The sequence below is a fragment of the Salmo salar genome, chromosome ssa06 (assembly GCF_905237065.1).
Source record: "Salmo salar chromosome ssa06, Ssal_v3.1, whole genome shotgun sequence".
NCBI classification, from domain to species: domain Eukaryota; kingdom Metazoa; phylum Chordata; class Actinopteri; order Salmoniformes; family Salmonidae; genus Salmo; species Salmo salar.
Window position 1 is genome coordinate 52,128,998 of NC_059447.1, and position 16,711 is coordinate 52,145,708.

The following is a 16,711-nucleotide window of genomic DNA, read 5'->3' on the forward strand; positions in this document are numbered from 1 at the left end:
ATATTACATTGCACACCAGCCTTTACACAATATGTCAGTGGTGTACTAACGACAGATCAGAGGGATCTGGAATGGGTAAAGTCATTTAGGAGTTGTTGAATGATATCTTCGGAAGAAGGAGAGTGAAATGGTGTGTAGAAATATCTGTAGTCTTTTGTAAACAACAGTAGGCAATTTGCTTCCGATCCAAGATAATTTACCACCAATTTGGCCGCTGAGGAGAATTCTGCATTGAAACTATCAGTACAATATCGATGAACAGAACATATTGTTGGTAGACCATGTACTGTAATTTCCCCCCTTACCTCTTAAATGCTGCCTATTACTGAGTGTCTTACAGTGAATATCAATACGAGTCAAGAAGCAGGTACAGGGAGTGAACATTTAATAAACAACGGACATGAAACAGAACAGGAACAGCATCTGGACAGGGGAAAAATAACGACATCAATACTGACACAGGAAACAAACTGAGGAGCAGATGGATATGGAGGGGGTAATCAAAGTAATGGTCCAGGTGAATCCAATATTGCACAGCAGCGCATAATGATGGTGACAAGTGTGTGTAAAGAAGGACAGCCTGAAGCCCTTGAGCGCCAGAGAGGGGGAGCAGGAGCAAGCGTGACAGTACCCCCCCCCCAGGGGTGCCAATTGGCGTACCACCTGGGAGAGCCTGATGGGACGGCCGAGGCATGGGTGCTGGTCAAGCTGACTGAGGCGTGGGAGCCTGGCGAGCCCGGCGACCCAGCTGAGGCGTGGGAGCCTGACGATCCGACTGAGGCGTGGGAGCCTGGCGAACCTGACAACCCAGCTGAGGCGTGGGAGCCTGATGAACCGACTGAGGCGTGGGAGCCTGACAAACATGCTGAAGCAGGACGAAGGGTGGGCGCCGGCCTAGCCAAATGAGGCAAGAAGACCTCTCGAGTTAGCTAAGGTGTGGAAGCTCGAAGAGCTAGCTGAAGCACCCCCGGTTCCATCGGCGACAACACCTGGACCCGACGTCACTAACCAAACCAAAATCTCCCTGATGCTTCCTTTAGTGGTAACAGCATTCTGTGAGGATCGACGCTGGAGAGGAGAAGCAGGTACAGGGAGTGAACATTTAATAAACAACAGACATGAAACAGAACAGAAACAGCGTCGGGACAGCGGAAAAATACCGACATCAATGCTAACACAGGGAACAAACTGAGGAGCAGACAGATATAGAGGGGTAATCAACAAAGTAATTGATTCCAGGTGAGTCCAATATTGCACAGCAGCGCATAGTGATGGTGACAGGTGCGCATAATGAAGGGCAGCCTGTTGCCCTCAAGCGCCAGAGAGGGGGAGCTGGAGCAGGCATGACACTTACTGAATGTCTTACTGACTGTTTTACTTTCACGCCTGTGCATTGTGCATATTTGAATGTCATATCTATGATATTGTTTAGCCTATTTGTGTGTTACACGTGCTACGCCCGCTCCCTGGCAGGTCATCAATGTAAATAAGAAATTCTTCTTAATTGACTTATACAAATAAAGGTGAAATAAAAAACATTTATCTGCTCAGTTATGTGTTAGGGAAAATATAACCTTGCGCATTTGAAACGCTGATGAATTTTCATCTTTAGCATTACCTCTAGCATGTGTACTAAACAGAATACAGTAGCAGTAGCACTAGAAGGGCCCATTCAGCGTGTTGTGTTGCTACCGTAAATGATGAGCATGTTCTCTTTCAGGGTCTTCTCACCATTCACAGTGCATCAGTCTCCCATTTCCATGGTTTTCTTGCCTCTGTCATCACTGTGTCTCCAGCAGCTCATAGAGCGAGAGAGAGCGGGAGGGAGGGAGAGAGAGAGCGGGAGGGAGGGAGAGAGAGACAAAGAGATGGAGGGAGAGAGGGAAAAAGAAAGGGGGAGAGAGAGAGGGCTTTCCATGCATGTTATCTTTCCCTTAAAGTGGGAGGCTAGCGTCCCAACTCGACAACTTCCGATTAAATTGCAGAGCACCAAATTCAAATTAAATTACTATAAATATTTAACTTTCATGCAATCACAAGTGCAATACATCACAATAAAGCTTAACTTGTTGTTAATCCAGCCACCATGTCAGATTTCAAAAAGGCTTTACGGCGAAAGCAAACCATGCGATTATCTGAGGACAACGCGCAGCACACAAAACATTACAAACAGTTAGCAGCCAAGTAGCTTAATCACGAAAGTTAGAAATAGCAATAAAATGAATCCCTTACCTTTGAGGATCTTTGTATGGTTGCACTCACAAGACTCCCAGTTACACAATAAATGTTAGTTTTGTTCGATAAAGACCCTCTTTATATCCAAAAACCTCAATTTTGTTGGCGAGTTTTGTTCAGTAATCCAATGGCTCAAATGCGGTCACAAGAGGCAGACGAAAATTCCAAATAGTATCCGTAAAGTTCATAGAAACATGTCAAACGATGTTTATAAATCAATCCTCAGGTTGTTTTTAGCCTAAATAATCAATAATATTTCAACCGGACAATAGCTTCGTCAATATAAAAACAATTAAAGGCGCGCTCTCATGATTGCGCACTAAACAGGTTGGGGACTTTCCACTGGCCTCTCACTGAAACTGCTCCTTCTCCCTCATTTTTCAGAATAAAGGCCTGAAACAATGTCTAAAGACTGTTCACAGCTAGTGGAAGACATAGGGGACGGAATCTGGGTCCTATCCCTTTAAATGGTGGATTGTCTTTCCATGGAAAAACACCCATTTCGAAATAATAGCACTTCCTGGATGGATTTTCCTCAGGTTTTCACCTGCCATTTCAGTTCTGTTTTACTCACATACATTATTTTAACAGTTTTGGAAACTTTTGAGTGTTTTCTATCCAGATCTACCAATTATATGCATATCCTAGCTTCTGGGCCTGAGTAGCAGGCAGTTTACTTTGGGCATGCTTTTCATCCAAAATTCCAAATGCTGCCCCCTATCCCCCAAAAAGTTAAGAAAAGAAAGAAAAAGAGGAATTATTAGGGAGAGAGAGAGGGAGAAAGAAAAGGTTAGAGAGAGAGAGAGGAAGGCTTTCCATGTATGTTAACTTTCCCTTACCGTACCATAGGCTAAAAACCCTCCAAAACACATTATGGAAACTGTTTTAAACCCACAGTTGTTATTGGCCCAGTCACAATAGAGCCACTCCAATATTACAGTATTAATAAGTGGATTGGTACAAACAGACCTCATTGAACCCCTCTTCTAAAGCTACAGCCATGCCTGGATTTATCTACAGTCATCAGAACTACAAAATCCTAAATACACTGGGTTTATCTAGGCCCTCAAACGATTAGAACTACACAACCCAAAAATATACACTTCATTTGTGTATGCCCAAAAGCATTTAAAACTAGAAAATCCTAAAAGACATACTGGAATCATGTAGGCCTAGAAGTACAAATCCCCAAAAGACACAGAGGCATGCAGACTTCACCCTACTAGAGACCACAGGGCTAAAACTCAAAGACCACCCTCTGCTACACTCCATGTAATTCTACTTCATAAACATCATAACCCCAACCTTAACCCCACCATCAATCCTATTACACTAGCTGGATGGATGCACATTGCACAGATGTTCTCCAAATCTGGTTTTATGACGACATACCTGAAGTACCTCCATTACATGACAGAGGCCACTGTTTCACCAGAGGGGATTTACCAGTAGCAGATTTAGCATCATTTTCTCTCCATCAGTCGATGTCTTCTTACCTCGGCTCAGTAAGCATTCCTTTCACGCTGGGTGCAAGGCTCGGCAGGCTTAGCGAAACCCAGCTTTTTTCCATAATTATGCTAGTAGAACAGATGGTGGGATGGTGATTGCCTCGTTGTGTTTGATTTTCTCACATTGCAGTCAGAGTATCTGTTTTTAGACCCACGCAACCCAAAGCACATTCCCAACCCAGTGTTGTATGAACATTGACACTGCAACCCACGATCGTGTGTCTTTGGCAAACATATTTTGCTATCTAGATGTTTATATATTCACAATATGCTTGAATAGAGACCCATTGACTTTCCCAATGCTCTAGGGTTAAGAAGAAATGCCTTGGTTGATGTAATTATATTTGCATCTGATTAACCCACACTTGTTGCACCTTGGCTTCTGTTTCAAGGAAACACGCGCACTCTCACATGCGCACAATCACGCACACACACTCTCTCACACACACTCACACACACAGTGTAGTCTCTTTCTCTCTATCTCTCTCTCTCACACACACACACAGGCCAGTCATTCACTTCTTAACACTTGATACCACATACAATAACACTGTTCATCCAAAAAGTTATTTCATATATCCATCCATTCGGTGCTGAAGATTACGTCCGTCTCATCGCCACTCAACCCGTTCGTAGCAGGGCCTATTTGTTGTACTTACCGCGGCTCATCATCAAACCTGGCTGAATCTGAATCCACACTTGCAGGGCCCGGGAGCTGATAATGCGCACACTGTAAAATTCGACAAACCTTTGCGTGTACACTCCATGCCGATTGCAACTGTTTGAACTGCAGTTGTTGGAGTACTCACATAGAAACGTGATACTTGAAATAGACAGTAAACCATGAATGCTTAGCAATTATTGTGTTTCTATATCTACACAGATTGTAATCGGTTGTCAGGGATATATCTCTATTTGCAGTTAGTGCGTAAGGCTTTGGCTTTCTATTGCTGGAGTCGGTTGTGACATGGTTAATACACACGGAGCGAAGGCTTTTAAGTCTAAAGTGAAGTTATTTGCATATTGGTTAAATATTCGTGCCTCCGAGCACGTAATATCGATAGCTGTGTTATGGACTTGCTCCTCTCTGCCAATTTCAACTCTAACAATTATCTCAAGTCTTCCCCCTCTCAAGTTTGTACAATGAAATAAACAGTTATTCAACATTTGGTTAAAAGGCATATTTGTTTTTTCATCAAATGTCAGCAATGGCAACAGTAGACCAGCAATAGTTTCATATGCTGTAAGTCTGCGTGGCATGTTTCATAATACAACATTGGAAGCAGTTTTTATTGATTGGATTCTGAAGCCTAGAAGGAAAATATGCATTGTTCATATGACACAGCCCAATGATCAGAAAATAGCCACATTCCTTGTAAGCAAATGTAGCTACACTAATAATGAACAATCATAATAGCCTCGTCTCGGAATGTGTTCTATACTTACAATTTAGTCGCTTACTCAATTCATTGGATAAAAGCTCTTTTTTTACCCGCATGGCTTGTTCAACCGAATACCACATTTCTGAAAAGTTGGAAGGTAAACACATTACAAAATGGTGGTTGATTTTGCCTAATGAAGAGCTTGACTTGCCGTGGACCACTAACTGCCTAAGAGAAAATGTATGCTTGCTCAAAAAATGTGGTCGGAGGAGCCTTATGGGTGGTGTGACGCAATTTTGGGCCCTCCGGAGTCACGCAGAGGCCAAATTGAGCTCCACACCGCATCACCATGGCCTCTCAAAATGTGTAACAATGCAGAGGCCTCCGAATACCTCCCTAATTGACATGACTGGTTGACGGTAGGTGAGGGCAGTAGGTCCTGTATAAACACAAACTCACTTCCTTGACATCTTCCTTAACAACAGCTCTGCGCTGCTTCACGTATGAAGTATGAAAGCCCTGACTTCTGCGGAGGCCATATCACCGTGAATGCTGCATTGCCAATGTAGACGTCGGATTGACCTTGTTACAGAGCCCGCCACCAAACCTGGTTCAGTGCGGCGCTGTCCATGGTGCTGAAATTCACAGAGAGACAGCGAGTGGAGCTGAAATGACTAGTCAAGGGGCCGCTAGCGTTTTTCCCCACTTCTCTTCAAACAATGCTCAACTGCTTGTGTTTTAAAAGTATCATGTTTATTATTCAATATCACCACGTTCATTTACTGATGACAAAAAATAGACATAATACATGACGATCCAATTGATTTTGTCGCAAATTGGGACAATCTGTGAGTGAAATGAGGGTACTCATTGTAAAACTTAATGGTGTATGTGGAAGTGTTACTCTCCAGCCTATGAATAGGCTATAACACAGCAATGCAATTATTTTTGTGAAGGGGTAAACTGTTGCGGAGCCGCAAAATCCACCAGTAATGTCTCGCAGTCACATCATTACACTGTTTAAGATCTGGTGGAACAGTTTTGGTTTGTGTGGCTACTTGCAGAGCGATGTAAAAACGCACAGCACAAGCGTTACATAATTACAACGGGTGGGTGGATGACATTAGCCGAAGGAAATCATGCTGTTGTAAAATAGCAGCTCCTTTGGGATGCAGATAGGATCTGTGGCACACTGTTGTCGGCGGAACCTGTGACAATATCTCTTTTTCACACGCACGCACACACATTCTCTCTCTCTCTCTCTCTCTCTCTCTCTCTCACCCTTCCTCTTCTGTAGGCTCACTCTATCTGGCTCGCGCGCTCGAACTAACCTTGGTTCAACGTCAGAGGCTGTGCAGCAGTGCAGTATAATGGGAGCGTATGCAACCCAAAGTGCCTCATAGGCTGCTATCGCGATTCAGCTCTGCTTGGCGCTCTCTGCTCCTCTACAGACATACCTCCCGTGTGGATATCCGACTCCTCGTGTCTCACCTGAGCCAGGCGCCAGCCCTTGTATGAGCCTCCACCGGATTTGTACCGCCCGACATGGATGTCCCGCCATCTCGTGAACCGGAGGATAGTTTCTTGTCTTAGCCAAGTCGGGAATCAGGCCGGGACTGCTAATGGGTTTAGGGGAAGCTCGAGTGACCATGCCATGATCCTGCGACTGGGCTGCCGTCACCCTGCCGAACGACTGTAAACCAAATTCCGGGGGACTCAAACGCGTACGGGGGATCACCACTGTGCATTTTACAAACAACATGAAGATTACCTCCCGGCTGATAATTAGTCTTGTTTTCAGGTTCAACCTCAGGCTGCTGCTCTTGCTTCTGCTGCTGTTTCTTGGATACTCTCGCGGGATGCCACACGTTTTAAGATTTGGTAAGATACGTGTTGTTTGTAGAGACAAGTATTTGTGAACCTCTCATACACTGCAAAGAGGTTACCCTGAATTTGACAGTAATTTACAGGCAGTTCGGTGAATATGGTATCAAGCACGTAAGCCTGTATTATACTGTAAAAAAAAGTAAATGCTACTGTTATCGGAATTAATTATATTTAATTGAGGCGATGGGTTTGTATTTCTCAGTATTTTACTGAAATTACAAGGGGTTTGTGCAAGCAGATTGGCTGCTAACTGTTAACACATTACAGCATTTTGATGAATATTTGGTGTTCTATATCACTTGCACTTCTAGAGGCATTAACAAAGGCTTCCAAATTGGCAGCAACTACAGGGCAAAACAGACAAAAAGAACATCGAAAAATGCTCAACAATTTAAGGTTTAAGACTAGCTGCCACTCCAATCTGTCCCCTATCCATTTTAAATTGATGGGGCTCTATAACCACATGTAAGTTAAATTGGTATAGCATTCCCCCTCACGGGTGCAACAAATGTAGCCTCTTACAAGGCACGTCTCAAAATATGCAATGAGACAGAAACAACAATTCCATTCACCAACTAGTTGTCAAAAGGTTTTTGGCAATCAAAAAGATACAGTATATGGTACTGTATTATGTGGGGTGGAATTACAGTACCATTCGAAATACAGACATTTTCCCACAATGCACCATAATTTACAATATGATGCTGTAAAACGTTTCAGAGTTATTTTTTACTTTTAGTAATAACTAAAATAACTGCATAAATTACTGCTTTCCATTACAGTGTAGGCTATCTATTCATAGCATTCAATGGTTCAGGGAATGGCCCTGTTTGCTCTTTATGTACAATACCGTTCAAAAGTTTGGGTCACTTAGAAATGTCCTTGTTTTGAAAGAAAAGCATTTTTTGTCCTTTAAAATAACATCAAATTGATCAGAAATACAGTGTAGACAATTGTGGCTGGAAACGACGAAGCACACAGCGTTGTACGAGATCCTCAGTTTCTTGGCAAATTCTCATATGGAATAGCCTTCATTTCTCATAACAAGAATAGACTGATGAGTTTCAGAAGAAAGTTATTTGTTTCTGGCCATTTTGAGCCTGTAATCGAACCCACAAATGCTGATTCTCCGGATACTGAACTAATCTAAAGAAGTCCAGTTTTATTGCTTCTTTAATCAGGACAACAGTTTTCAGCTGTGTGAACATAATTGCAAAATGTATTTCTAATGATCAGTTAGCCTTTTAAAATGATAAACTTGGATTAGCTAACACAACGTGCCATTGGAACACATGAGTGATGGTTGTTGATAATGGCCCTCTGTACGCCTATGTAGAAATTCTATAAAAAATCTGCCGATTCCAGCTACAGTAGTCATTTACAACAATAATAATGTCTACACTGTATTTCTGATCACTTTTATGTTATTTTAATGGACATATTTTTTTGCTTTTCTTTCAAAAACAAGGACATTTGTAAGTGACCCGAAACTTTTGAACGGCAGTGTATGTTGGTTTCACGCTTTGGCAGTGGCACACTGTGTTGACCCTTTCTTCAAAGAGGAGGGATATGGTGATTTGGATACCTAAACATTAATTTGAAGGACAATGAGATTCATTACAGATTCAAATAGACATTTTAATCACATGCTTTTACTCCAAATTATGAAATTGCAGGCTTTTGCATGACCTCGAGGTCAAGGAAACAAGCATGTTCCCTGAATGGTCTGTATAAGTGCCCTTACACTGAGAAACAGTGTTGGTGGAATAACATGAGTTGAATGGCTGAGTTCCCTTATTGTGCTAACTCTGTCATAGGCCTATGTGAACCTGTTTAATCCAAATAGTCCATATCTATATGAAACAGCTTGAGGCAGAGCACCAAATCAAATCAAATCAAACTTTATATGGCTACTATTGTAGGATATTGGTCAGGCTTATAGTACCAGGGATGTATGAGATTCCGTCACGCAACAGGGTAAGATTTAATTTAGACAAAGGAAGCTTAATCCTTTTATTGGTCATAATTGTCTTTCATACAATTCAATTAAACTATAGGCTTGTCACGACTTCCACCGAAGTCATTTCCTCTCCTTGTTCAGGCGGCGTTCGGTGGTCGGCGTCACCGGTCTTCTAGCCATCGTCGATTCGATCCACTTTTCATTTTCCATTTGTTTTGTCATGTTTTCCTACACACCTGGTTTCCATTTCCCTCATTATTTGTTGTGTATTTAACCCTCTGTTCCCCCCATGTCTTTGTGTGGGGTTGTTTGTTGTAAGTGCTTGTGCACTTGTTTACTGGTGCGCGTCGGGTTTTTTGTACCCATATTCTTTTGTATGTTTATGCTGTTGGTTTTTGGATTAAACTGCTCCGGTTACTACCTAGTTCTGCTCTCCTGTGTCTGACTTCCCTGCCACCAGTTACGCACTCCTTTACAAGGCTAAATGAACACAGCAACTAGCCGACCAAAAGCTCCGGAACCATTTTTTATAATAGCTATCCATTGCTTTGGTGTTCACCTTAAGGCCAGGCACCACAGGCTGAAATTACATTTTTGTATCTACCTATCAATTTTGAGATTTGTTAGTATTTTGGACCAGTATCTGTCAAAAGTTTGGACACACCTACTCTTTCAAGGGTTTTTCTTTATTTGTACTATTTTCTACATTGTGGAATAATAGTGAAGACATCAAAACTATGAAATAACACATATGGAATCATGTAGTGTACGCACTATACACAAGCGTACACATGGATTTTGTACTGTATGTATGTGGTAGAGGTGGAGTAAGGGCCTGAGGGCACAGGGTCTGTGAATGTATTGTAATGTTTTTAAAATTGTATAAACTGCCTTAATTTTGCTGGACCCCAGGAAGAGTAGCTGCTGCCTTTGCAGCAGCTAATGGGGATCCATAATACATACAAATACAAAATTTAGTAACCAAAAAAATGTTAAACAAATCAAAATAGGGAAAAGGGGATACCCAGTCAGTTGTACAACTGAATGCCTTCAACTAAAATGTGTCTTCCACATTTAACCCAAATATATTTTATTGTAACATGTGCTCAATATGGCACACACACCTGTCACCATCGTTACGCGCACCTGCGTGTTGTCAGGCTCACCTGGACTCCATCACTGCCCTGATTACCTTATGTCACTCCCTTTGGTTCCTTCCCCAGGCATCATTGTTCCTGTTTCATGTCTGTGCGTTGTCCGTGTTTCTTGTTTTGTATTATTTCCGTTTATTTATTAAAACACTCACTCCCTGAACTTGCTTCCCGACTCTCAGCTCACGTTGTTACAGAATGACGCCTCAACTAAGGGAAGCATCATGGAGTGTATTTATTTTTTTGTTTTGGTGGGAATGACGTCGGGTCCGGGAGCCGCTACAGGCTCTTCATGCCTCAGACAGATCGCCAGGCTCCCCTGCCTCCGCCGGTTCGTCAGGCTCTCATACCTCAGCCGGATCGCCAGGCTCCCCTGCTACAGCTGGCTTGTCGGGCTTTCATGCCTTCACTAGATAGCCAGGCTCCCCTGCCTCAAACGGCTCGCCGGGCTTTCATGCCTTCACTGGACAGCCAGGCTCCCCTGCTTCCACCGGCTCGTCAGGCTCTCATGCCTCAGCCGGATCATCAGGCTCCCCTGCCTCAGCCGGTCTGTGAGGTTCCCGCACCCCAGTCGGCGACAAGTTCCCGTGCATCAGCAGGGGTGACCAACCAGCTTCACCTGGAATGCTTTTCCTACAGTCTTGAAGAAGTTCCCACATATACTGAGCACTTGTTGGCTGTTTTTCCTTCACTCTGTGGTCCAACTCATCCCAAACCATCATAATTAGGTTAAAGTCAGCTGATTGTGTAGGCCAGGTCATCTGATGCAGCACTCCATCACTCTCAATGGAGGTGTGTTGGGTCATTGTCCTGTTGAAAAACAAATGAGATGGGATGGCGTACCCCTGCAGAATGCTTTGGTAGCTATGCTGGTTAACCTCTTACATCTAGACGTTCCGCTAGCGGAACACCTGCTCCAATATCCAATAATTACATGCATATTCTAAAAATATTCAAAAAGCATAACAATTATTTTAAGAATTATAGATACAGAACTCCCTATGCACTCGATATGTCCGATTTTAAAATAGCTTTTCGGTGAAAGCACATTTTGCAATATTCTCAGTAGATAGCCCGGCATCACAGGGCTAGCTATTTAGACACCCAGCAACTTTAGCACTCACCAAAGTCAGATTTACTATAAGAAAAATGTTATTACCTTTGGTGTTCTTCGTCAGAATGCACTCCCAGGACTTCTACTTCAATAACAAATGTTGGTTTGGTCCCAAATAATCCATAATTATATCCAAATAGCGGCGTTTTGTTCGTGCGTTCAAGACACTATCCGAAAGGGTAAATAAGGGTGACGAGCATGGCGCATTTCGTGACAAAAAAATTCGAAATATTCCATTACCGTACTTCGAAGCATGTCAACCGCTGTTTAAAATCAATTTTTATGCAATTTTTCTCGTAAAAAAGCGATAATATTCCGACCGGGAATCTGCATTTAGGTAAACAGACGAAAGAAAATAAAGCATGGGGTCGACTCCGGCACGCGCCTAAGCCCATAGTACTCTGATCGGCCACTTGCCAAAAGCGATAATGTGTTTCAGCCAGAGGCTGCCTCGTTCAGCTTTTTTCCAGGCTCTGAGAGCCTATGGGAGCCGTAGGATGTGTCACGTTAGTGCAAAGATCCTCAGTCTTCAATAAAAAGAGCCCAGATGAACAACAACTTGTCAGACAGGCCACTTCCCATATAGAATCCTCTCAGGTTTTTGCCTGCCCTATGAGTTCTGTTATACTCACAGACACCATTCAAACAGTTTTAGAAACTTTGGGGTGTTTTCTATCCAAAGCCAATAATTATATGCATATTCTAGTGACTGGGCAGGAGTAGTAACCAGATTAAATCGGGTACGTTTTTTATCCAGCCGTGAAAATACTGCCCCTTAGCCATAACAGGTTAAATTAAGTGTGCCTTGATTTCTAAATAAATCACAGACAGAGTCACCTGCAAAGCAACCCTACACCATCAAACCTCCTCCTCCATGCTTCACGGTGGGAACCACACATGAGGAGATCATCGGTTCATTTACTCTGCGTCTCACAAAGACATGGCAGTTGGAAGCATAAATCTCAAATTTGGACTCAACAGACCAAAGGACAGATTTCCACCGGTCTAATGTCCATTGCTCATGTTTCTTGGCCCAAGCAAGTCTCTTATTATTATTGGTGTCCTTTAGTAGTGGTTTCTTTGCAGCAATTAGACCACGAAGGCCTGATTCTCGCAGTCTCTGAACAGTTGACGTTGAGATGTGTATGTTACTTGAACTAAGTGAAGCATTTACAGTTGAAGTCGGAAGTTTACATACTTAGGTTGGAGTCATTAAAACAAATGTCTTGTTAACAAACTATAGTTTTGGCAAGTCGGTTAGGTCATCTACTTTGTGCATGACACAAGACATTTTTCCAACAATTGTTTACAGACAGATTATTTCACTTATAATTCACTGTATCACAATTCCAGTGGGTCCGAAGTTTACATACACTAAGTTGACTGTGCATTTAAACAGCTTGGAAAATTCCAGAAAATTATGTCATGGCTTTAGAAGCTTCTGATAGGCTAATTGACATCACTTAAGTCAATTGGAGGTGTACCTGTGGATGTATTTCAAGGCCTAGCTTCAAACTCAGTGCCTCTTTGCTTGACATTATGGGAAAATCAAAAGAAATCAGCCAAGACCTCAGAAAAAATATTGTAGACCTCCACAAGTCTGGTTCATACTTGGGAGCAATTTCCAAACGCCTGAAGGTACCACGTTCATCTGTACAAACAATAGTATGCAGGTATAAACACCATGTGACCACACAGCCGTCATACCGCTCAGGAAGGAGATGCGTTCTGTCTCCTAGAGACTAACTTTGGTGTCTCCTAGAGACTACTTTGGTGTGAAAAGTGCAAATAAATCCCAGAACAACAGCAAAGGACCTTGTGAAGATGCTGGAGGAAATGGGTAAAAAGGTATGTTTATCCACAGTAAAACGAGTCCTATATCGACATAACCTGAAAGGCCGCTCAGCAAGGAAGCAGCCACTGCTCCAAAACCGCCATAAAAAAGCCAAGCTACGGTTTGCAACTGCACATGGGGACAAAGATCGTACTTTTTGGAGCAATGTCCTCTGGTCTGATGAAACAAAAATAGAACTGTTTGGCCATAATGACCATCGTTATGTTTGGAGGAAAAAGGGGGATGCTTGCAAGCTGAAGAACACCATCCCGACCTTGAGGCACGGGGGTGGCAGCATCACAAAATATAGATGGCATCATAACCTCTTACATCTAGACGTTCCGCTAGCGGAACACCTGCTCCAATATCCAATGATAGGCGTGGCGCGAATTACAAATTCCTCTAAAATCCGAAAACTTCAATTTTTCAAACATATGACTATTTTACAGCATTTTAAAGACAAGACTCTCGTTAATCTAACCACACTGTCCGATTTCAAAAAGGCTTTACAGCGAAAGCAAAACATTAGATTATGTCAGCAGAGTACCCAGCCAGAAATAATCAGACACCCATTTTCAAGCTAGCATATAATGTCACAAAAAACAAAACCACAGCTAAATGCAGCACTAACCTTTGATGATCTTCATCAGATGACAACCCTAGGACATTGTGTTATACAATATATGCATGTTTTGTTCAATCAAGTTCATATTTATATCAAAAAACAGCTTTTTACATTAGCATGTGACGTTCAGAACTAGCATACCCCCCGCAAACATCCGGTGAATTTACTAAATTACTCACGATAAACGTTCACAAAAAACATAACAATTATTTTAAGAATTATAGACAGGTGGAAATTATAGGCAATTAGCAAGACACCCCCAATAAAGGAGTGGCTCTGCAGGTGGGGACCACAGACCACTTCTCAGTTCCTATGCTTCCTGGCTGATGTTTTGGTCACTTTTGAATGCTGGCGGTGCTTTCACTCTAGTGGTAGCATGAGACGGAGTCTACAACCCACACAAGTGGCTCAGGTAGCGCAGCTCATCCAGGATGGCACATCAATGCGAGCTGTGGCAAGAAGGTTTGCTGTGTCTGTCAGCGTAGTGTCCAGAGCATGGAGGCGCTACCAGGAGACAGGCCAGTACATCAAGAGACGTGGAGGAGGCCGTAGAAGGGCAACAACCCAGCAGCAGGACCACTACCTCTGCCTTTGTGCAAGGAGGAGCAGGAGAAGCACTGCCAGAGCCCTGCAAAATGACCTCCAGCAGGCCACAAATGTGCATGTGTCTGCTCAAACGGTCAGAAACAGACTCCATGAGGGTGGTATGAGGGCCCGACGTCCACGGGTGGGGGTTGTGCTTACAGCCCAACACCGTGCAGGACGTTTGGCATTTGCCAGAGAACACCAAGATTGGCAAATTCGACACTGGCACCCTGTGCTCTTCACAGATGAAAGCAGGTTCACACTGAGCACGTGACAGACGTGACAGAGTCTGGAGACGCCGTGGAGAACGTTCTGCTGCCTGCAACATCTCCAGCATGACCGGTTTGGCGGTGGGTCAGTCATGGTGTGGGGTGGCATTTCTTTGGGGGGCCGCACAGCCCTCCATGTGCTCGCCAGAGGTAGCCTGACTGCCATTAGGTACCGAGATGAGATCCTCAGACCCCTTGTGAGACCATATGCTGGTGCGGTTGGCCCTGGGTTCCTCCTAATGCAAGACAATGCTAGACCTCATGTGGCTGGAGTGTGTCAGCAGTTCCTGCAAGAGGAAGGCATTGATGCTATGGACTGGCCCGCCCGTTCCCCAGACCTGAATCCAATTGAGCACATCTGGGACATCATGTCTCGCTCCATCCACCAACGCCACGTTGCACCACAGACTGTCCAGGAGTTGGCGGATGCTTTAGTCCAAGGTCTGGGAGGAGATCCCTCAGGAGACCATCCGCCACCTCATCAGGAGCATGCCCAGGCTTTGTAGGGAGGTCATACAGGCACGTGGAGGCCACACACACTACTGAGCTTCATTTTGACTTGTTTTAAGGACATTACATCAAAGTTGGATCAGCCTGTAGTGTGGTTTTCCACTTAAATTTTGAGTGTGACTCCAAATCCAGACCTCCATGGGTTGATAAATTGGATTTCCATTGATTATTTTTGTGTGATTTTGTTGTCAGCACATTCAACTATGTAAAGAAAAAAGTATTTAATAAGATTATTTCTTTCATTCAGATCTAGGATGTGTTGTTTAAGTGTTCCCTTTAATTTTTTTTAGCAGTATATATAGGCCTAAATAGCTAGTGTCTTGTCAGTCAATGTTTGCATGGTTGCGAGACCGTCTTCGAGTGATGCTGTTCTTCAAAGCATATTTATTTTTATGTTGACAACACACTCTGACAATCTTAATCCCCCCTGAGGCTCCTGTTTAAAAATCAGTCTGGGTCTGCATGAGCCGCCACTATGGCAACGGGATGTGCTATTGTTACTGCTGCAGCTTTCTCCTATATGTCCTCACACACTCACCGATTTACGGTCTCACACACTGTCTGACAGAGAGGCTGGCTCTGCATGCAAGCGTGCATGGTTGCCTGCATCAATAGCTCAGGAGAGATACACAGGCGATAGATCTCCATCTACACAGGTGATTCATGGCCATCTCTTGAGACTTCAGGGCTCAGCAGAGTGCTCGTTGGGACAGACACAACATTTTCCCTATGGACGAGGTCAGAGCGCAAATGCGCCACAAGGCATAATGTGCCGCTGGAAAGACTAGATAAAATGATCTACAAGTGGGAATGCTCGGATCAGCACCACAGCGAGCGGGCCTTGTTAATATTTCAAACGCTCTTTCATAATTTTGAGGCAAGGTTGAAAAAGTTCCACTATGTGAAACCGTTTGTCATTTCCCTTGAGACTATTTATATTTCTGGCTTTTTAAGGCCATATTTATCACTGTCGGTTTATCTTTCTTATCCCCTCTTTTGTTGCCAATACTGTGTTAGAGTGCAATATCAATGTCTGGTTGTGGAGGATATCTCTGTTTCACAAAGAATCTTGAGGAGCTGGGATCAAAAGCAGAGCTGATATGAGTGTTTTCTCTGCTGTTTCAATAGATATGGAGAGAGAGAAAGAAATCTAATGAGGAAACCAGAAGCAATAATACAATTTCCTCGCCTCAACTCTATTACTATAGCTGCTTGTTCAGCATTTCCTGCCTGGCTAGTCCTCTTGGTGGAGTCTGTGTACAGAGAGGTCAGTTCTCCTGTGGTGCTGTGTCCCTCTACTGCCCCACATCTACCTAAACACACACACACACACACACACACACACACACACACACACACACACACACACACACACACACACACTTACATTTGATTTCTACATGGTTCATATATATGTGTGCCTCATGCTGATAGTTCTGTATTTTGCTATGGATAAAAGCATGTTTTATGAATCCCTAATGTGCCAAATAAACAGAATATTTGTCAACCTTGACAGTTTTTTTGTTGCTTTCGATAAAGGCATATACCAAATTCAGCAACTAAATTACCACGTCAATTCCAACACTTCTCACTCTGCCCCTACTCGGATGGTATTGCGCCGTCCCAACCTTCGCTCTCTCTCTCCCGCTAC

At 43.4% G+C, this 16,711-nt stretch overlaps 1 protein-coding gene across 1 annotated transcript in view; it reads left to right on the plus strand.

Annotated features, from left to right (window-relative positions):
* Nucleotides 1-6,043: 6,043 nt before the first annotated feature.
* Nucleotides 6,044-16,711, plus strand: part of LOC106607558 (glutamate receptor ionotropic, kainate 2) — a 235,189-nt gene continuing 224,521 nt past the window's right edge. Inside the window, exon 1 of the mRNA XM_014204602.2 lies at nt 6,044-7,006. Coding sequence (XP_014060077.1) covers nt 6,886-7,006 — 121 coding nt within the window. The 5' untranslated portion in view covers nt 6,044-6,885. The remainder of the gene's footprint in view (nt 7,007-16,711) is intronic.